General features: G+C 53.0%; 1 protein-coding gene across 2 annotated transcripts in view; it reads left to right on the plus strand.

Annotated features, from left to right (window-relative positions):
- LOC140395729 (ras-associating and dilute domain-containing protein-like) overlaps positions 1-25,625 on the plus strand; it is a 156,511-nt gene that overhangs the window by 27,414 nt on the left and 103,472 nt on the right. For both annotated transcript variants that reach the window (XM_072483874.1, XM_072483875.1), the window contains exons 4-5: positions 3,156-3,478; positions 9,120-9,818. In XM_072483874.1, coding sequence (XP_072339975.1) covers positions 3,156-3,478; positions 9,120-9,818 — 1,022 coding nt within the window. The remainder of the gene's footprint in view (positions 1-3,155; positions 3,479-9,119; positions 9,819-25,625) is intronic.

Here is a 25,625-nt window from a genome sequence, read left to right on the forward strand (position 1 = left end):
GAGAGAGGGCGAGCCGGAGAGAGAGGGCGAGCCGGAGAGAGGGGGCGAGCCGGAGTGAGGGGGCGAGCCGGAGAGAGAGAGAGAGCCGGAGAGAGGGGGCGAACTGGAGAGAGGGGGCGAGCCGGAGAGAGAGGGCGAGCCGGAGAGAGAGGGCGAACCGGAGAGAGAGGGGCGAGCCGGAGAGAGGGGGCGAGCCGGAGAGAGGGGGCGAGCCGGAGAGAGGGGGCGAGCCGGAGAGAGGGGGCGAGCCGGAGAGAGGGGGCGAGCCGGAGAGAGAGAGAGAGCCGGAGAGAGGGCGAGCCGGAGAGAGGGGGCGAGCCGGAGAGAGGGCGAGCCGGAGAGAGGGGGCGAGCCGGAGAGAGGGCGAGCCGGAGAGAGAGGGCGAGCCGGAGAGAGGGGGCGAGCCGGAGAGAGGGGGCGAGCCGGAGAGAGAGGGGGCAAGTCCAAAGATGTGCAGGCCATGGCACCCCGTGCTGCGTCACATCCCCCCGTGCTGCGTCACATCCCCCCGTGCTGCGTCACATCCCCCCGCGCTGCGTCACAACCCCCCGCGCTGCGTCACATCCCCCCGCGCTGCGTCACATCCCCCCGTGCTGCGTCACATCCCCCCGTGCTGCGTCACATCCCCCCGCGCTGCGTCACGTCCCCCCGTGCTGCGTCACGTCCCCCCGTGCTGCGTCACGTCCCCCCGCGCTGCGTCACGTCCCCCCGTGCTGCGTCACGTCCCCCCGTGCTGCGTCACGTCCCCCCGTGCTGCGTCACATCCCCCCGTGCTGCGCCACATCCCCCCGTGGTGCGTCACGTCCCCCCGCGCTGCGTCACATCCCCCCGTGCTGCGCCACAACCCCGTGGTGCGTCACGTCCCCCCGCGCTGCGTCACATCCCCCCGTGCTGCGTCACATCCCCCTGTGGTTTGTCACGTCCCCCCGCGCTGCGTCACAACCCCCCGCGCTGCGTCACATCCCCCCGTGCTGCGTCACATCCCCCCGCGCTGCGTCACCCTCCACCGTGCTGCGTCACATCCCCCCGCGCTGCGTCACATTCCCCCGCGCTGCGTCACATCCCCCCGCGCTGCGTCACATCCCCCCGCGCTGCGTCACATCCCCCCGCGCTGCGTCACATCCCCCCGTGCTGCGTCACGTCCCCCCGCGCTGCGTCACATCCCCCCGCGCTGCGTCACATCCCCCCGCGATGCGTCACATCCTCCCGCGCTGCGTCACATACCCCCGCGCTGCGTCACACCCCCCGCGCTGCGTCACATCCCCCCGCGCTGCGTCACGTCTCCCCGCGCTGCGTCACATCTCCCCGCGCTGCGTCACGTCCCCCCGCGCTGCGTCACATCCCCCCGTGCTGCGTCACACCCCCCCGTGCTGCGTCACACCCCCCCGTGCTGCGTCACATCCCCCCGTGCTGCGTCACATCCCCCCGTGCTGCGTCACATCCCCCCGTGCTGCGTCACATCCCCCCGTGCTGCGTCACACCCCCCCGTGCTGCGTCACACCCCCCCGTGCTGCGTCACACCCCCCCGTGCTGCGTCACATCCCCCCGTGCTTCGTCACATCCCCCCGCGCTGCGCCACATCTCCCCGTGCTGCGTCACATCCCCCCGTGCTGCGTCACATCCCCCCGTGCTGCGTCACGTCCCCCCGCGCTGCGTCACATCCCCCCGCGCTGCGCCACATCCCCCCGCGATGCGTCACATCCTCCCGCGCTGCGTCACATACCCCCGCGCTGCGTCACACCCCCCGCGCTGCGTCACATCCCCCCGCGCTGCGTCACGTCTCCCCGCGCTGCGTCACATCTCCCCGCGCTGCGTCACATCCCCCCGCGCTGCGTCACATCCCCCCGCGCTGCGTCACGTCCCCCCGCGCTGCGTCACATCCCCCCGCGCTGCGCCACATCCCCCCGCGATGCGTCACATCCTCCCGCGCTGCGTCACATACCCCCGCGCTGCGTCACACCCCCCGCGCTGCGTCACACCCCCCGCGCTGCGTCACATCCCCCCGCGCTGCGTCACGTCCCCCCGCGCTGCGTCACATCCCCCCGCGCTGCGCCACATCCCCCCGCGATGCGTCACATCCTCCCGCGCTGCGTCACATACCCCCGCGCTGCGTCACACCCCCCGCGCTGCGTCACATCCCCCCGCGCTGCGTCACGTCTCCCCGCGCTGCGTCACATCCCCCCGTGTTGCGTCACATCCCCCCGCGCTGCGTCACTTCCCCCCGCGCTGCGCCACTTCCCCCCGCGCTGCGCCACATCCCCCCGCGCTGCGTCACATCCCCCCGCGCTGCGTCACGTCCCCCCGTGCTGCGTCACAACCCCCCGCGCTGCGTCACGTCCCCCCGCGCTGCGCCACATCCCCCCGCGCTGCGTCACATCCCCCCGCGCTGCGTCACGTCCCCCCGCGCTGCGTCACAACCCCCCGCGCTGCGTCACATCCCCCCGCGCTGCGTCACATCCCCCCGCGCTGCGTCACATCCCCCCGCGCTGCGTCACATCCCCCCGCGCTGCGTCACATCCCCCCGTGCTGCGTCACATCCCCCCGTGCTGCGTCACATCCCCCCGCGCTGCGTCACATCCCCCCGTGCTGCGTCACATCCCCCCGCGCTGCGTCACATCCCCCCGCGCTGCGTCACATCCCCCCGTGGTGCGTCACATCCCCCCGTGGTGCGTCACATCCCCCCGCGCTGCGTCACATACCCCCGCGCTGCGTCGAATCCCCCCGCGCTGCGTCACATCCCCCCGTGCTGCGTCACATCCCCCCGTGCTGCGTCACATCCCCCCGCGCTGCGTCACAACCCCCCGTGCTGCGTCACATCCCCCCGTGCTGCGTCACATCTCCCCGTGCCGCGTCACAACCCCCCGCGCTGCGTCACATCCCCCCGCGCTGCGTCACATCCCCCCGTGCTGCGTCACATCCCCCCGTGCTGCGTCACATCCCCCCGTGCTGCGTCACATCCCCCCGTGCTGCATCACATCCCCCCGTGCTGCGTCACATCCCCCCGTGCTGCGTCACTTCCCCCCGTGCTGCATCACATCCCCCCGTGCTGCGTCACATCTCCCCGTGTTGCGTCACACTGTGATATATTTGTCTTTCTCTGTTTCGCTGTGATGATCGCTGCCTCACTTTATTTCTTCGTCTTATTGCCCACACAGGGATCAATGCCCAAGCTCGAAGACTGCAAATGAGCCGGGCAAGGGCATCATCAGCTCTGACGGATGACGAGATTGAAAGCAGCTTTGCACTTTGGCGGAGTGTCAGTGAGTTGAATCTATCGATGAAGATCAGAGAGTCGAGACATAAAATCAGGAATCCTTGGCCGGAAGCTGTGGAAACGGAAGATGATAAGGAGAATCTGTGCCTCCGTGTCGAGAAAGAGGAAACGGAGAGCAGTGACGATAGTTCCACCCAGTATTCCATACACCCTCCTTTTGAGTTCCCCTATTTTCTGTTGCTCCAGGGTTATAGTTCCCGGCAGGTGAGTGCAGTTCGAACACTCGCTTCATTTATTGAAAGGAGTTCTTGTCAATCATCTCTCAAAATAAAAGGAGAGATTTTAGTCACAGAAGAAAATCATTTCACCCCAATATCCCTCAATATCCTCACCTTCTCCCCGTATCCCTCAATATCCTCACCTTCTCCCCGTATCCCTCAATATCCTCACCTCCCCGTATCCCTCAATATCCTCACCTTCTCCCCGTATCCCTCAATATCCTCACCTTCTCCTCGTATCCCTCAGTATCCTCACCTTCATCCCAATATCCCTCAATATCCTCACCTTCTCCCCGTATCCCTCAATATCCTCACCTTCTCCCCGTATCCCTCAATATCCTCACCTTCTCCCCGTATCCCTCAATATCCTCACCTTCACCCCAATATCCCTCAATATCCTCACCTTCACCCCAATATCCCTCAATATCCTCACCTTCTCCCCGTATCCCTCAATATCCTCACCTTCTCCCCGTATCCCTCAATATCCTCACCTTCTCCCCGTATCCCTCAATATCCTCACCTTCTCCCCGTATCCCTCAATATCCTCACCTTCTCCCCGTATCCCTCAATATCCTCACCTTCTCCCCGTATCCCTCAATATCCTCACCTTCTCCCCGTATCCCTCAATATCCTCACCTTCTCCCCGTATCCCTCAATATCCTCACCTTCTCCCCGTATCCCTCAATATCCTCACCTTCTCCCCGTATCCCTCAATATCCTCACCTTCTCCCCGTATCCCTCAATATCCTCACCTTCACCCCAATATCCCTCAATATCCTCACCTTCTCCCCGTATCCCTCAATATCCTCACCTTCACCCCAATATCCCTCAATATCCTCACCTTCACCCCAATATCCCTCAATATCCTCACCTTCACCCCGTATCCCTCAATATCCTCACCTTCTCCCCGTATCCCTCAATATCCTCACCTTCACCCCAATATCCCTCAATATCCTCACCTTCTCCCCGTATCCCTCAATATCCTCACCTTCTCCCCGTATCCCTCAATATCCTCACCTTCACCCCAATATCCCTCAATATCCTCACCTTCTCCCCGTATCCCTCAATATCCTCACCTTCACCCCAATATCCCTCAATATCCTCACCTTCTCCCCGTATCCCTCAATATCCTCACCTTCTCCCCGTATCCCTCAATATCCTCACCTTCTCCCCGTATCCCTCAATATCCTCACCTTCACCCCGTATCCCTCAATATCCTCACCTTCTCCTCAATATCCCTCAATATCCTCACCTTCTCCTCAATATCCCTCAATATCCTCACCTTCTCCTCAATATCCCTCAATATCCTCACCTTCTCCCCATATCCCTCAATATCCTCACCTTCTCCCCGTATTCCTCAATATCCTCACCTTCTCCCCGTATCCCTCAATATCCTCACCTTCTCCCCGTATCCCTCAATATCCTCACCTTCTCCCCGTATCCCTCAATGTCCTCACCTTCTCCTCGTATCCCTCAGTATCCTCACCTTCTCCCCAATAGCCCTCAATATCCTCACCTTCTCTCCGTATCCCTCAATATCCTCACCTTCACCCCGTATCCCTCAATATCCTCACCTTCTCCCCATATCCCTCAATGTCCTCACCTTCTCCTCGTATCCCTCAGTATCCTCACCTTCTCCCCAATATCCCTCAATATCCTCACCTTCTCCCCGTATCCCTCAATATCCTCACCTTCACCCCGTATCCCTCAATATCCTCACCTTCTCCCCGTATCCCTCAATATCCTCACCTTCTCCCCGTATCCCTCAATATCCTCACCTTCACCCCAATATCCCTCAATATCCTCACCTTCTCCCCGTATCCCTCAATATCCTCACCTTCACCCCAATATCCCTCAATATCCTCACCTTCTCCCCGTATCCCTCAATATCCTCACCTTCTCCCCGTATCCCTCAATATCCTCACCTTCTCCCCGTATCCCTCAATATCCTCACCTTCACCCCGTATCCCTCAATATCCTCACCTTCTCCTCAATATCCCTCAATATCCTCACCTTCTCCTCAATATCCCTCAATATCCTCACCTTCTCCTCAATATCCCTCAATATCCTCACCTTCTCCCCATATCCCTCAATATCCTCACCTTCTCCCCGTATTCCTCAATATCCTCACCTTCTCCCCGTATCCCTCAATATCCTCACCTTCTCCCCGTATCCCTCAATATCCTCACCTTCTCCCCGTATCCCTCAATGTCCTCACCTTCTCCTCGTATCCCTCAGTATCCTCACCTTCTCCCCAATAGCCCTCAATATCCTCACCTTCTCTCCGTATCCCTCAATATCCTCACCTTCACCCCGTATCCCTCAATATCCTCACCTTCTCCCCATATCCCTCAATGTCCTCACCTTCTCCTCGTATCCCTCAGTATCCTCACCTTCTCCCCAATATCCCTCAATATCCTCACCTTCTCCCCGTATCCCTCAATATCCTCACCTTCACCCCGTATCCCTCAATATCCTCACCTTCTCCCCGTATCCCTCAATATCCTCACCTCCCCGTATCCCTCAATATCCTCACCTTCTCCCCATATCCCTCAATGTCCTCACCTTCTCCTCGTATCCCTCAGTATCCTCACCTTCATCCCAATATCCCTCAATATCCTCACCTTCACCCCAATATCCCTCAATATCCTCACCTTCTCCCCGTATCCCTCAATGTCCTCACCTTCTCCTCGTATCCCTCAGTATCCTCACCTTCTCCCCAATATCCCTCAATATCCTCACCTTCTCCCCGTATCCCTCAATATCCTCACCTTCTCCCCGTATCCCTCAATATCCTCACCGTCTCCCCGTATCCCTCAATGTCCTCACCTTCTCCTCGTATCCCTCAGTATCCTCACCTTCACCCCAATATCCATCAATATCCTCACCTTCACCCCAATATCCCTCAATATCCTCACCTTCTCCCCAATATCCCTCAATATCCTCACCTTCACCCCAATATCCCTCAATATCCTCACCTTCTCCCCGTATCCCTCAATATCCTCACCTTCACCCCAATATCACTCAATATCCGCACCACCTCCTCAATATCCCTCAATATCCTCACCTTTTCCCCGTATCCCTCAATATCCTCACCTTCACCCCAATATCCCTCAATATCCTCACCTTCTCCTCAATATCCCTCAATATCTCACCTTCTCCTCAATATCTCTCAATATCCTCACCTTCTCCCCGTATCCCTTAATATCCTCACCTTCACCCCAATATCCCTCAATATCCTCACCTTCTCCTCAATATCCCTCAATATCCTCACCTTTTCCCCGTATCCCTCAATATCCTCACCTTTACCCCAATATCCCTCAATATCCTCACCTTCTCAATATCCCTCAATATCTCACCTTCTCCTCAATATCTCTCAATATCCTCACCTTCTCCCCGTATCCCTTAATATCCTCACCTTCACCCCAATATCCCTCAATATCCTCACCTTCTCCTCAATATCCCTCAATATCTCACCTTCTCAATATCCCTCAATATCCTCACCTTCTCCCCGTATCCCTCAATATCCTCACCTTCACCCCAATATCCCTCAATATCCTCACCTTCTCCTCAATATCCCTCAATGTCCTCACCTTCTCCTCAATATCCCTCAATATCCTCACCTTCTCCCCGTATCCCTCAATATCCTCACCTTCTCCCCGTATCCCTCAATATCCTCACCTTCACCCCAATATCCCTCAATATTCCAAAGCATTGGGAGCATGGCAGCTAATTCCTGCAGAGTAATATCTTAACGAGCAGTTAGTCTGCTCGTGTGTTTTTGATTGAGGGATGAATCTGGGTTTGGATAGGAGGATTAACTTGATTGCTCGTCTTCAAAATATTCACCATGGGATCTTGAGCATCCACCTGAGATAGCAAACAGGGCCACGGCTTAACAGCACCTCCAACAGTGCAGCACACCCTCAGTACGGACCCTCTGACAGTGCAGCACTCCCTCAGAACTGACCATCTGACAGTGCGGCACTCCCTCAGTATTGACCCTCTGATAGTGCAGCACTCCCTCAGTACTGACCCTCTGACAGTGCGGCACTCCCTTAGTACTGACCCTCTGACAGTGCGGCACTCCTTCAGTACGGACCCTCTGACAGTGCGGCACTCCCTCAGTACTGACCCTCTGACAGTGCGGCACTCCTTCAGTACGGACCCTCTGACAGTGCGGCACTCCCTCAGTACTGACCCTCTGACAGTGCAGCACTCCCTCAGTACTGACCCTCTGGCAGTGCAGCATTCCCTCAGCACTGACCCTCTGACAGTGCGGCACTCCCTCAGTATGGACCCTCTGACAGTGCGGCACTCCCTCAGTACTGACCCTCTGACAGTGCAGCACTCCCTCAGTACTGACCCTCTGACAGTGCAGCTCTCCCTCAGTACCGACTCTCTGACATTGCAGCACTCCCTCAGTACTGACCCTCTGACAGGACAGCACTCCCTCAGTACTGACCCTCTGACAGTGCAGCACTCCCTCAGTACTGACCCTCTGATAGTGCGGCATTCTCTCAGTACTGACCCTCTGACAGTGCGGTACTCCCTCAGTACTGACCATCTGACAATGCAGCACTCCCTCAGTACTGACCCTCTGACAGTGCGGCACTCCCTCAGTACTGACCCTCTGACAGTGCGGCACTCCCTCAGTACTGACTCTCTGACAGTGCGGCACTCCCTCAGTACTGACCCTCTGACAGTGCGGCACTCCCTCAGTACTGACCCTCTGACAGTGCGGCACTCCCTCAGTACTGACTCTCTGACAGTGCGGCACTCCCTCAGTACTGACCCTCTGACAGTGCAGCACTCCCTCAGTACTGACCATCTGACAGTGCGGCACTCCCTCAGTACTGACCCTCTGACAATGCAGCACTCCCTCAGTACTGACCCTCTGACGGTGCGGCACTCCCTCAGTACTGACCCTCTGACAGTGCGGCACTCCCTCAGTACTGACCCTCTGACAGTGCAGCACTCCCTCAGTACTGACCCTCTGACAGTGCGGCACTCCCTCAGTACTGACCCTCTGACAGTGCAGCACTCCATCAGTACTGACCCTCTGACGGTGCAGCACTCCATCAGTACTGACCCTCTGACGGTGCAGCACTCCCTCAGTACTGACCCTCTGACAGTGCAGCACTCCCTCAGTACTGACCCTCTGACAATGCAGCACTCCCTCAGTACTGACCCTCTGACGGTGCAGCACTCCATCAGTACTGACCCTCTGACAGTGCAGCACTCCCTCAGTACTGACCCTCTGACAGTGCAGCACTCCCTCAGTACTGACCCTCTGACAGTGCAGCACTCCCTCAGTACTGACCCTCTGACAGTGCGGCGCTCCCTCAGTACTGACCCTCTGACGGTGCGGCACTCCCTCAGTACTGACCCTCTGACGGTGCAGCACTCAATCGAATTTCCTTTTTTAAGTCTCAGTTGACCCCCACCTCCTCACCGCTGTGTGAAAATGGTTTCCTTATCTGTTCAGTTTCTGTTGCACACATGCTCTCTCCCTCACATCCTTCCCGGTTTCTGCTTCTCATTCTTCCGACTTCTTTTACATTCTATGTAGCTTTCCTGCCCGTTTGCTTGCTTAGCTCTGACATGATCCTTGTGTTTGATTCCAGGATTTTGTTATTTATGTGCTGAATGGAACCAGTCACATGTTCGGCTGCTACTTGGAAGAGTCAAGAGATGAGGAGGAGAAGCAAAAAGTCGACATGCTGCTGTCAGCACCAGATATCTGTGCGAGGCATTGCCGTGTGCGCCGGCGGGAGTGGAGCACCAGTGAGGAGAGCAGCGAGCTGGTGACGCTGGTGAAGCCTGGCAAAGGAGCGACTGTCACTTACAACGGCCTCCCACTCAACAAAGAGACCCAACTGAACCCTGGTGACCTACTGGGCATGGGTGCCTACTATCTCTTCATGTACAAGGACCCCACCCTCAGCAACTCGCCACGTGACCAGAAACCTGCGTGGTTCCCATCCCCGGTCCTGCGTCTCAGTCCAGATGGAGAACTGAACTGTAAGATGTGTGGCTGCCCCATTCAGCAGAGGCAGCAGGACCCCTTCCCTTGGACAAGGAAAACAATTCCCAGGATAAAAGATTCAACAGGCAAAGAATATATCTTCGTGTACAATTTAGTGCAGGAAGATGCACTTCTGAACAGCATCATCGACAGGCCGCTGGAAGATAGCACAGAGTTCAAACTGACCCCAGCCTTCCTGCTCTGTCTCTGCATCCAGCATTCAGCAACCTCCTTCCAGCCAGCAGACTTCCGCAAGCTGCTGCTGAGGATCGCAAGTCAGATACAAACAGTGATGTGGGTCAGTACACAGCATACCTTTCAGTTTCAGCAATACATCCACACCCCTCACTGCAACACACTGATATACCCCACACCCCTCACTGTAACACTGATATACCCCACACCCCTCACTGTAACACTCTGATATACCCCACACCCCGCACTGTAACACTGATATACTCCACACCCCTCACTGTAACACTGATATACCCCACACCCCTCACTGTAACACCCTGATATACCCCACACCCCTCACTGGAACACTGATACACCCCACACCCCTCACTGTAACACTGATATACCCCACACCCTCACTGTAACACACTGATATACCCCACACACCTCACTGTAACACTCTGATATACCCCACACCCCGCACTGTAACACTGATATACTCCACACCCCTCACTGTAACACTGATATACCCCACACCCCTCACTGGAACACTGATATACCCCACACCCCTCACTGTAACACTGATATACCCCACACCCCTCACTGTAACACTCTGATATACCCCACACCCCTCACTGTAACACTGATATACCCCACACCCCTCACTGTGACACTGATATACCCCATACCCCTCACTGTAACACTGATATACCCCACACCCCTCACTGTAACACTGATATACCCCACACCCCTCACTGTAACACTGATATACCCCACACCCCTCACTGTAACACAGTGATATACCCCACACCCCTCACTGATATACCCCACACCCCTCACTGCAACACTGATATACCCCACACCCCTCACTGCAACACTGATATACCCCACACCCCTCACTGATATACCCCACACCCCTCACTGCAACACTGATATACCCCACACCCCTCACTGTAACTCTGATATACCCACACCACTCACTGTAACACTGATATACCCCACACCCCTCACTGTAACACTGATATACCCCACACCCCTCACTGCAACACTGATATACCCCACACCCCTCACTGCAACACTGATATACCCCCCACCCCTCACTGTAACACTGATATACCCCACACCCCTCACTGTAACACTGATATACCCCACACCCCTCACTGTAACACTCTGATATACCCCACATCCCTCACTGTAACACTGATATACCCCACACCCCTCACTGTAACACTCTGATATACCCCACACCCCTCACTGTAACAGTCTGATATACCCCACACCCCTCACTGTAATACTCTGATATACCCAACACCCCTCACTGTAACACTGATATACCCCACACCCCTCACTGTAACACTGATATACCCCACACCCCTCACTGTAACACTCTGATATACCCACACCCCTCACTGTAACACTGATATACCCCACACCCCTCACTGTAACACTGATATACCCCACACCCCTCACTGTAACACTGATATACCCCACACCCCTCACTGTAACACTGATATACCCCACACCCCTCACTGCAACACTCTGATATACCCACACCCCTCACTGTAACACTGATATACCCCACACCCCTCACTGTAACACTGATATACCCACACCCCTCACTGCAACACTCTGATATACCCACACCCCTCACTGTAACACTGATATACCCCACACCCCTCACTGTAACACTGATATACCCACACCCCTCACTGCAACACTCTGATATACCCACACCCCTCACTGCAACACTGATATACCCCACACCCCTCACTGTAACTCTCTGATATACCCACACCCCTCACTGTAACACTGATATACCCCACACCCCTCACTGTAACACTGATATACCCACACCCCTCACTGCAACACTCTGATATACCCACACCCCTCACTGTAACACTGATATACCCACACCCCTCACTGTAACACTGATATACCCCACACCCCTCACTGTAACACTGATATACCCCACACCCCTCACTGCAACACTCTGATATACCCACACCCCTCACTGTAACACTGATATACCCACACCCCTCACTACAACACTCTGATATACCCACACCCCTCACTGTAATACTGATATACCCCACACCCTCACTGCAACACTCTGATATACCCACACCCCTCACTGTAACACTGATATACCCCACACCCCTCACTGTAACACTGATATACCCCACACCCCTCACTGTAACACTGATATACCCCACACCCCTCACTGTAACACTCTGATATACCCCACACCCCTCACTGTAACTCTCTGATACACCCACACCCCTCACTGTAACACTGATATACCCCACACCCCTCACTGTAACACTGATATACCACACACCCCTCACTGTAACACTGATATACCCCACACCCCTCACTGTAACACTCTGATATAGCCCACACCCCTCACTGTAACACTGATATACCCCACACCCCTCACTGTAACACTGATATACCCCACACCCCTCACTGCAACACTCTGATATACCCACACCCCTCACTGTAACACTGATATACCCACACCCCTCACTGCAACACTCTGATATACCCACACCCCTCACTGTAACACTGATATACCCCACACCCCTCACTGTAACACTGATATACCCACACCCCTCACTGCAACACTCTGATATACCCACACCCCTCACTGCAACACTGATATACCCCACACCCCTCACTGTAACTCTCTGATATACCCACACCCCTCACTGTAACACTGATATACCCCACACCCCTCACTGTAACACTGATATACCCACACCCCTCACTGCAACACTCTGATATACCCACACCCCTCACTGTAACACTGATATACCCACACCCCTCACTGTAACACTGATATACCCCACACCCCTCACTGTAACACTGATATACCCCACACCCCTCACTGCAACACTCTGATATACCCACACCCCTCACTGTAACACTGATATACCCACACCCCTCACTACAACACTCTGATATACCCACACCCCTCACTGTAACACTGATATACCCCACACCCTCACTGCAACACTCTGATATACCCACACCCCTCACTGTAACACTGATATACCCCACACCCCTCACTGTAACACTGATATACCCCACACCCCTCACTGTAACACTGATATACCCCACACCCCTCACTGTAACACTCTGATATACCCCACACCCCTCACTGTAACTCTCTGATACACCCACACCCCTCACTGTAACACTGATATACCCCACACCCCTCACTGTAACACTGATATACCACACACCCCTCACTGTAACACTGATATACCCCACACCCCTCACTGTAACACTCTGATATAGCCCACACCCCTCACTGTAACACTGATATACCCCACACCCCTCACTGTAACACTGATATACCCCACACCCCTCACTGCAACACTCTGATATACCCACACCCCTCACTGTAACACTGATATACCCACACCCCTCACTGCAACACTCTGATATACCCACACCCCTCACTGTAACACTGATATACCCACATCCCTCACTGTAACACTCTGATATACCCCACACCCCTCACTGTAACACTGATATACCCCACACCCCTCACTGTAACACTGATATACCCCACACCCCTCACTGTAACACTGATATACCCCACACCCCTCACTGTAACACTCTGATATACCCCACACCCCTCACTGTAACACTCTGATATACCCCACACCACTCACTGTAACACTGATATACCCCACACCCCGCACTGTAACACTCTGATATACCCCACACCCCGCACTGTAACACTGATATACCCCACACCCCTCACTGTAACACTGATATACCCCACACCCCTCACTGTAACACTGATATACCCCACACCCCTCACTGTAACACTGATATACCCCACACCCCTCACTGTAACACTCTGATATACCCCACGCCCCTCACTGTAACACTCTGATATACCCCACACCCCTCACTGTAACACTGATATACCCCACACCCCTGACTGTAACACTCTGATATACCCCACACCACTCACTGTAACTCTCTGATATACCCCACACCCCTCACTGTAACACTCTGATATACCCCACACCCCTCACTGTAACACTGATATACCCCACACCCCTCACTGTAACACTGATATACCCCACACCCCTCACTGTAACACTGATATACCCCACACCCCTCACTGTAACACTGATATACCCCACACCCCTCACTGTAACACTGATATACCCCCCAGCCCTCACTGTAACACTCTGATATACCCCACACCCCTCACTGTAACACTCTGATATACCCCACACCCCTCACTGTAACACTGATATACCCCACACCCCTCACTGTAACACTCTGATATACCCCACACCCCTCACTGTAACACTGATATACCCCACACCCCTCACTGTAACACTGATATACCACACACCCCTCACTGTAACACTGATATACCCCACACCCCTCACTGTAACACTGAAGACCCCACACCCCTCACTGTAACACTCTGATATACCCCACACCCCTCACTGTAACACTGATATACCCCACACCCCTCACTGTAACACTCTGATATACCCCACACCCCTCACTGTAACACTGATATGCCCACACCCCTCACTGTAACACTGATATACCCCACACCCCTCACTGTAACACTCTGATATACCCCACACCCCTCACTGTAACACTGATATACCCCACACCCCTCACTGTAACACTGATATACCCACACCCCTCACTGTAACACTGATATACCCCACACCCCTCACTGTAACACTCTGATATATCCCACACCCCTCACTGTAACATTGATATACCCCACACCCCTCACTGTAACACTGATATACCCCACACCCCTCACTGTAACACTGATATACCCCACACCCCTCACTGTAACACTGATATACCCCACACCCCTCACTGTAACACTCTGATATACCCCACACCCCTCACTGTAACACTGATATACCCCATACCCCTCACTGTAACACTCTGATATACCCCACACCCCTCACTGTAACACTGATATACCCCACACCCCTCACTGTAACACTGATATACCCCACACGCCTCGCTGCAACACTCTGATATACCCCACACCCCTCACTGTAACACTGATATACCCCACACCCCTCACTGTAACACTGATATACCCCACACCCCTCACTGTAACACTGATATACCCCACACCCCTCACTGTAACACTGATATACCCCACACCCCTCACTGTAACACTGATATACCCCACACCCCTCACTGTAACCCTGATATACCCCACACCCCTCACTGTAACACTCTGATATACCCCACACCCCTCACTGTAACACTGATATACCCCACACCCCTCACTGTAACACTCTGATATACCCCACACCCCTCACTGTAACACTCTGATATACCCACACCCCTCACTGTAACACTCTGATATACCCCACACCCCTCACTGTAACACTGATATACCCCACACCCCTCACTGTAACTCTCTGATATACCCCACACCCCTCACTGTAACACTCTGATATACCCCACACCCCTCACTGTAACACTGATATACCCCACACCCCTCACTGTAACACTGATATACCCCACACCCCTCACTGTAACACTCTGATATACCCCACACCCCTCACTGTAACACTGATATACCCCACACCCCTCCCTGTAACACTGATATACCCCACACCCCTCACTGTAACACTCTGATATACCCCACACCCCTCACTGTAACACTGATATACCCCACACCCCTCACTGTAACACTGATATACCTCACACCCCACACTGTAACACTGATATACCCCATACCCCTCACTGTAACACTGATATACCCCACACCCCTCACTGTAACACTGATATACCCCACACCCCTCACTGTAACACTCTGATATACCCCACACCCCTCACTGTAACACTCTGATATACCCCACACCCCTCACTGCAACACTCTGATATACCCCACACCCCTCACTGTAACACTCTGATATACCCCATACCCCTCACTGTAACACTCTGATATATCCCACACCCCTCACTGTAACACTCTGATATACCTCACACCCCTCACTGCAACACTATGATATACCCCACACCCCTCACTGTAACACTCTGATATACCCCACACCCCTCACTGTAACACACTGATATATCCCACACCCCTCACTGTAACACTCTGATATACCCCACACCCCTCACTGCAACACTCTGATATACCCCACACCCCTCACTGTAACACTCTGATATACCCCACACCCCTCACTGCAACACTCTGATATACCCCACACCCCTCACTGTAACACTCTGATATATCCCACACACCTCACTGTAACACTCTGATATACCCCACACCTCACTGTAACACTCTGATATACCCCACACCCCTCACTGTAACACTGATATACCCCACACCCCTCACTGCAACACTCTGATATACCCACACCCCTCACTGTAACACTGATATACCCCACACCCCTCACTGTAACACTGATATACCCCACACCCCTCACTGTAACACTGATATACCCCACACCCCTCACTGTAACACTCTGATATAGCCCACACCCCTCACTGTAACTCTCTGATACACCCACACCCCTCACTGTAACACTCTGATATACCCCACACCCCTCACTGTAACACTGATATACCCCACACCCCTCACTGTAACACTGATATACCCCACACCCCTCACTGTAACACTCTGATATAGCCCACACCCCTCACTGCAACACTCTGATATACCCCACACCCCTCACTGTAACACTCTGATATACCCCACACCCCTCACTGTAACACTGATATACCCCACACCCCTCACTGTAACACTGATATACCCCACACCCCTCACTGTAACACTCTGATATAGCCCACACCCCTCACTGTAACACTGATATACCCCACACCCCTCACTGCAACACTCTGATATACCCACACCCCTCACTGTAACACTGATATACCCACACCCCTCACTGCAACACTCTGATATACCCACACCCCTCACTGTAACACTGATATACCCACATCCCTCACTGTAACACTCTGATATACCCCACACCCCTCACTGTAACACTGATATACCCCACACCCCTCACTGTAACACTGATATACCCCACACCCCTCACTGTAACACTGATATACCCCACACCCCTCACTGTAACACTCTGATATACCCCACACCCCTCACTGTAACACTCTGATATACCCCACACCACTCACTTTAACACTGATATACCCCACACCCCGCACTGTAACACTCTGATATACCCCACACCCCGCACTGTAACACTGATATACCCCACACCCCTCACTGTAACACTGATATACCCCACACCCCTCACTGTAACACTGATATACCCCACACCCCTCACTGTAACACTGATATACCCCACACCACTCACTGTAACTCTCTGATATACCCCACACCCCTCACTGTAACACTCTGATATACCCCACACCCCTCACTGTAACACTCTGATATACCCCACACCCCTCACTGTAACACTGATATACCCCACACCCCTCACTGTAACACTGATATACCCCACACCCCTCACTGTAACACTCTGATATACCCCACACCCCTCACTGTAACACTGATATACCCCACACCCCTCACTGTAACACTGATATACCCCACAGCCCTCACTGTAACACTGATATACCCCACACCCCTCACTGTAACACTGATATACCCCACACCCTTCACTGTAACACTGATATACCCCCCAGCCCTCACTGTAACACTCTGATATACCCCACACCCCTCACTGTAACACTCTGATATACCCCACACCCCTCACTGTAACACTGATATACCCCACACCCCTCACTGTAACACTCTGATATACCCCACACCCCTCACTGTAACACTGATATACCCCATACCCCTCACTGTAACACTCTGATATACCCCACACCCCTCACTGTAACACTGATATACCCCACACCCCTCACTGTAACACTGATATACCCCACACGCCTCACTGCAACACTCTGATATACCCCACACCCCTCACTGTAACACTGATATACCCCACACCCCTCACTGTAACACTGATATACCCCACACCCCTCACTGTAACACTGATATACCCCACACCCCTCACTGTAACACTGATATACCCCACACCCCTCACTGTAACACTGATATACCCCACACCCCTCACTGTAACCCTGATATACCCCACACCCCTCACTGGAACACTCTGATATACCCCACACCCCTCACTGTAACACTGATATACCCCACACCCCTCACTGTAACACTCTGATATACCCCACACCCCTCACTGTAACACTCTGATATACCCACACCCCTCACTGTAACACTCTGATATACCCCACACCCCTCACTGTAACACTGATATACCCCACACCCCTCACTGTAACACTGATATACCCCACACCCCTCACTGTAACACTCTGATATACCCCACACCCCTCACTGTAACACTCTGATATATCCCACACCCCTCACCGTAACACTGTGATATACCCCACACCCCTCACTGCAACACTCTGATATACCCCATACCCCTCACTGTAACACTCTGATATATCCCACACCCCTCACTGTAACACTCTGATATACCCCACACCCCTCACTGCAACACTATGATATACCCCACACCCCTCACTGTAACACTGATATACCCCACACCCCTCACTGTAACTCTCTGATATACCCCACACCCCTCACTGTAACACTCTGATATACCCCACACCCCTCACTGTAACACTGATATACCCCACACCCCTCCCTGTAACACTGATATACCCCACACCCCTCACTGTAACACTCTGATATTCCCCACACCCCTCACTGTAACACTGAGATACCCCACACCCCTCACTGTAACACTGATATACCCCACACCCCACACTGTAACACTGATATACCCCATACCCCTCACTGTAACACTGATATACCCCACACCCCTCACTGTAACACTGATATACCCCACACCCCTCACTGTAACACTCTGATATACCCCACACCCCTCACTGTAACACTGATATATCCCACACCCCTCACTGTAACACTGATATACCCCACACCCCTCACTGCAACACTCTGATATACCCCACACCCCTCACTGTAACACTCTGATATACCCCACAACCTCACTGTAACACTGATATACCCCACACCCCTCACTGTAACACTGATATACCCCACACCCCTCACTGTAACACTGATATACCCCACACCCCTCACTGTAACACTGATATATCCCACACCCCTCACTGCAACACTCTGATATACCCCACACCCCTCACTGCAACACTCTGATATATCCCACACCCCTCACTGTAACACTCTGATATACCCCACACCCCTCAGTGTAACTCTCTGATATACCCAACACCCCTCACTGTAACACTCTGATATACCCCACACCCCTCACTGTAACATTCTGATATACCCACACCCCTCACTGTAACACTCTGCTTTACCCCACACCCCTCACTGTAACACTGATATACCCCACACCCCTCACTGTAACACTCTGATATACCCCACACCCCTCACTGTAACACTCTGATATACCCCACACCCCTCACTGTAACACTCTGATATACCCCATACCCCTCACTGTAACACTCTGATATATCCCACACCCCTCACTGTAACACTCTGATATACCCACACCCCTCACTGCAACACTATGATATACCCCACACCCCTCACTGTAACACTCTGATATACCCCACACCCCTCACTGTAACACACTGATATATCCCACACCCCTCACTGTAACACTCTGATATACCCCACACCCCTCACTGCAACACTCTGATATACCCCACACCCCTCACTGTAACACTCTGATATACCCCACACCCCTCACTGCAACACTCTGATATATCCCACACACCTCACTGTAACACTCTGATATACCCCACACATCACTGTAACACTCTGATATACCCCACACCCCTCACTGTAACACTGATATACCCCACACCCCTCACTGTAACACTGATATACCCCACACCCCTCACTGTAACACTGATATACCCCACACCCCTCACTGTAACACTGATATACCCCACACCCCTCACTGTAACACTGATCTACCCCACACCCTCACTGTAACACTGATATACCCCACACCCCTCACTGTAACACTGATATACCCCACACCCCTCACTGTAACACTCTGATATAGCCCACACCCCTCACTGTAACTCTCTGATACACCCACACCCCTCACTGTAACACTCTGATATACCCCACACCCCTCACTGTAACACTGATATACCCCACACCCCTCACTGTAACACTGATATACCCCACACCCCTCACTGTAACACTCTGATATAGCCCACACCCCTCACTGTAACACTGATATACCCCACACCCCTCACTGCAACACTCTGATATACCCCACACCCCTCACTGTAACACTCTGATATACCCCACACCCCTCACTGTAACACTGATATACCCCACACCCCTCACTGTAACACTGATATACCCCACACCCCTCACTGTAACACTCTGATATAGCCCACACCCCTCACTGTAACACTGATATACGCCACACCCCTCACTGCAACACTCTGATATACCCACACCCCTCACTGTAACACTGATATACCCACACCCCTCACTGCAACACTCTGATATACCCACACCCCTCACTGTAACACTGATATACCCACATCCCTCACTGTAACACTCTGATATACCCCACACCCCTCACTGTAACACTGATATACCCCACACCCCTCACTGTAACACTGATATACCCCACACCCCTCACTGTAACACTGATATACCCCACACCCCTCACTGTAACACTCTGATATACCCCACACCCCTCACTGTAACACTCTGATATACCCCACACCACTCACTGTAACACTGATATACCCCACACCCCGCACTGTAACACTCTGATATACCCCACACCCCGCACTGTAACACTGATATACCCCACACCCCTCACTGTAACACTGATATACCCCACACCCCTCACTGTAACACTGATATACCCCACACCCCTCACTGTAACACTGATATACCCCACACCACTCACTGTAACTCTCTGATATACCCCACACCCCTCACTGTAACACTCTGACATACCCCACACCCCTCACTGTAACACTCTGATATACCCCACACCCCTCACTGTAACACTGATATACCCCACACCCCTCACTGTAACACTGATATACCCCACATCCCTCACTGTAACACTCTGATATACCCCACACCCCTCACTGTAACACTGATATACCCCACACCCCTCACTGTAACACTGATATACCCCACACCCCTCACTGTAACACTGATATACCCCACACCCCTCACTGTAACACTGACATACCCCACACCCCTCACTGTAACACTGATATACCCCCCAGCCCTCACTGTAACACTCTGATATACCCCACACCCCTCACTGTAACACTCTGATATACCCCACACCCCTCACTGTAACACTGATATACCCCACACCCCTCACTGTAACACTCTGATATACCCCACACCCCTCACTGTAACACTGATATACCCCATACCCCTCACTGTAACACTCTGATATACCCCACACCCCTCACTGTAACACTGATATACCCCACACCCCTCACTGTAACACTGATATACCCCACACGCCTCACTGCAACACTCTGATATACCCCACACCCCTCACTGTAACACTGATATACCCCACACCCCTCACTGTAACACTGATATACCCCACACCCCTCACTGTAACACTGATATACCCCACACCCCTCACTGTAACACTGATATACCCCACACCCCTCACTGTAACACTGATATACCCCACACCCCTCACTGTAACCCTGATATACCCCACACCCCTCACTGTAACACTGATATACCCCACACCCCTCACTGTAACACTGATATATCCCACACCCCTCACTGCAACACTCTGATATACCCCACACCCCTCACTGCAACACTCTGATATATCCCACACCCCTCACTGTAACACTCTGATATACCCCACACCCCTCAGTGTAACTCTCTGATATACCCAACACCCCTCACTGTAACACTCTGATATACCCCACACCCCTCACTGTAACATTCTGATATACCCACACCCCTCACTGTAACACTCTGCTTTACCCCACACCCCTCACTGTAACACTGATATACCCCACACCCCTCACTGTAACACTCTGATATACCCCACACCCCTCACTGTAACACTCTGATATACCCCACACCCCTCACTGTAACACTCTGATATACCCCATACCCCTCACTGTAACACTCTGATATATCCCACACCCCTCACTGTAACACTCTGATATACCCACACCCCTCACTGCAACACTATGATATACCCCACACCCCTCACTGTAACACTCTGATATACCCCACACCCCTCACTGTAACACACTGATATATCCCACACCCCTCACTGTAACACTCTGATATACCCCACACCCCTCACTGCAACACTCTGATATACCCCACACCCCTCACTGTAACACTCTGATATACCCCACACCCCTCACTGCAACACTCTGATATATCCCACACACCTCACTGTAACACTCTGATATACCCCACACATCACTGTAACACTCTGATATACCCCACACCCCTCACTGTAACACTGATATACCCCACACCCCTCACTGTAACACTGATATACCCCACACCCCTCACTGTAACACTGATATACCCCACACCCCTCACTGTAACACTGATATACCCCACACCCCTCACTGTAACACTGATCTACCCCACACCCTCACTGTAACACTGATATACCCCACACCCCTCACTGTAACACTGATATACCCCACACCCCTCACTGTAACACTCTGATATAGCCCACACCCCTCACTGTAACTCTCTGATACACCCACACCCCTCACTGTAACACTCTGATATACCCCACACCCCTCACTGTAACACTGATATACCCCACACCCCTCACTGTAACACTGATATACCCCACACCCCTCACTGTAACACTCTGATATAGCCCACACCCCTCACTGTAACACTGATATACCCCACACCCCTCACTGCAACACTCTGATATACCCCACACCCCTCACTGTAACACTCTGATATACCCCACACCCCTCACTGTAACACTGATATACCCCACACCCCTCACTGTAACACTGATATACCCCACACCCCTCACTGTAACACTCTGATATAGCCCACACCCCTCACTGTAACACTGATATACGCCACACCCCTCACTGCAACACTCTGATATACCCACACCCCTCACTGTAACACTGATATACCCACACCCCTCACTGCAACACTCTGATATACCCACACCCCTCACTGTAACACTGATATACCCACATCCCTCACTGTAACACTCTGATATACCCCACACCCCTCACTGTAACACTGATATACCCCACACCCCTCACTGTAACACTGATATACCCCACACCCCTCACTGTAACACTGATATACCCCACACCCCTCACTGTAACACTCTGATATACCCCACACCCCTCACTGTAACACTCTGATATACCCCACACCACTCACTGTAACACTGATATACCCCACACCCCGCACTGTAACACTCTGATATACCCCACACCCCGCACTGTAACACTGATATACCCCACACCCCTCACTGTAACACTGATATACCCCACACCCCTCACTGTAACACTGATATACCCCACACCCCTCACTGTAACACTGATATACCCCACACCACTCACTGTAACTCTCTGATATACCCCACACCCCTCACTGTAACACTCTGATATACCCCACACCCCTCACTGTAACACTCTGATATACCCCACACCCCTCACTGTAACACTGATATACCCCACACCCCTCACTGTAACACTGATATACCCCACATCCCTCACTGTAACACTCTGATATACCCCACACCCCTCACTGTAACACTGATATACCCCACACCCCTCACTGTAACACTGATATACCCCACACCCCTCACTGTAACACTGATATACCCCACACCCCTCACTGTAACACTGATATACCCCACACCCCTCACTGTAACACTGATATACCCCCCAGCCCTCACTGTAACACTCTGATATACCCCACACCCCTCACTGTAACACTCTGATATACCCCACACCCCTCACTGTAACACTGATATACCCCACACCCCTCACTGTAACACTCTGATATACCCCACACCCCTCACTGTAACACTGATATACCCCATACCCCTCACTGTAACACTCTGATATACCCCACACCCCTCACTGTAACACTGATATACCCCACACCCCTCACTGTAACACTGATATACCCCACACGCCTCACTGCAACACTCTGATATACCCCACACCCCTCACTGTAACACTGATATACCCCACACCCCTCACTGTAACACTGATATACCCCACACCCCTCACTGTAACACTGATATACCCCACACCCCTCACTGTAACACTGATATACCCCACACCCCTCACTGTAACACTGATATACCCCACACCCCTCACTGTAACCCTGATATACCCCACACCCCTCACTGTAACACTCTGATATACCCCACACCCCTCACTGTAACACTGATATACCCCACACCCCTCACTGTAACACTCTGATATACCCCACACCCCTCACTGTAACACTCTGATATACCCACACCCCTCACTGTAACACTCTGATATACCCCACACCCCTCACTGTAACACTGATATACCCCACACCCCTCACTGTAACACTGATATACCCCACACCCCTCACTGTAACACTCTGATATACCCCACACCCCTCACTGTAACACTCTGATATATCCCACACCCCTCACCGTAACACTCTGATATACCCCACACCCCTCACTGCAACACTCTGATATACCCCATACCCCTCACTGTAACACTCTGATATATCCCACACCCCTCACTGTAACACTCTGATATACCCCACACCCCTCACTGCAACACTATGATATACCCCACACCCCTCACTGTAACACTGATATACCCCACACCCCTCACTGTAACTCTCTGATATACCCCACACCCCTCACTGTAACACTCTGATATACCCCACACCCCTCACTGTAACACTGATATACCCCACACCCCTCCCTGTAACACTGATATACCCCACACCCCTCACTGTAACACTCTGATATTCCCCACACCCCTCACTGTAACACTGATATACCCCACACCCCTCACTGTAACACTGATATACCCCACACCCCACACTGTAACACTGATATACCCCATACCCCTCACTGTAACACTGATATACCCCACACCCCTCACTGTAACACTGATATACCCCACACCCCTCACTGTAACACTCTGATATACCCCACACCCCTCACTGTAACACTGATATATCCCACACCCCTCACTGTAACACTGATATACCCCACACCCCTCACTGCAACACTCTGATATACCCCACACCCCTCACTGTAACACTCTGATATACCCCACACCCCTCACTGTAACACTGATATATCCCACACCCCTCACTGTAACACTGATATACCCCACACCCCTCACTGCAACACTCTGATATACCCCACACCCTCACTGTAACACTGATATACCCCACACCCCTCACTGTAACACTGATATACCCCACACCCCTCACTGTAACACTGATATACACCACACCCCTCACTGTAACACTGATATATCCCACACCCCTCACTGCAACACTCTGATATACCCCACACCCCTCACTGCAACACTCTGATATATCCCACACCCCTCACTGTAACACTCTGATATACCCCACACCCCTCAGTGTAACTCTCTGATATACCCAACACCCCTCACTGTAACACTCTGATATACCCCACACCCCTCACTGTAACATTCTGATATACCCACACCCCTCACTGTAACACTCTGCTTTACCCCACACCCCTCACTGTAACACTGATATACCCCACACCCCTCACTGTAACACTCTGATATACCCCACACCCCTCACTGTAACACTCTGATATACCCCACACCCCTCACTGCAACACTCTGATATACCCCA

This window comes from Scyliorhinus torazame, chromosome 18, assembly GCF_047496885.1.
Source record: "Scyliorhinus torazame isolate Kashiwa2021f chromosome 18, sScyTor2.1, whole genome shotgun sequence".
NCBI classification, from domain to species: Eukaryota; Metazoa; Chordata; class Chondrichthyes; order Carcharhiniformes; family Scyliorhinidae; genus Scyliorhinus; species Scyliorhinus torazame.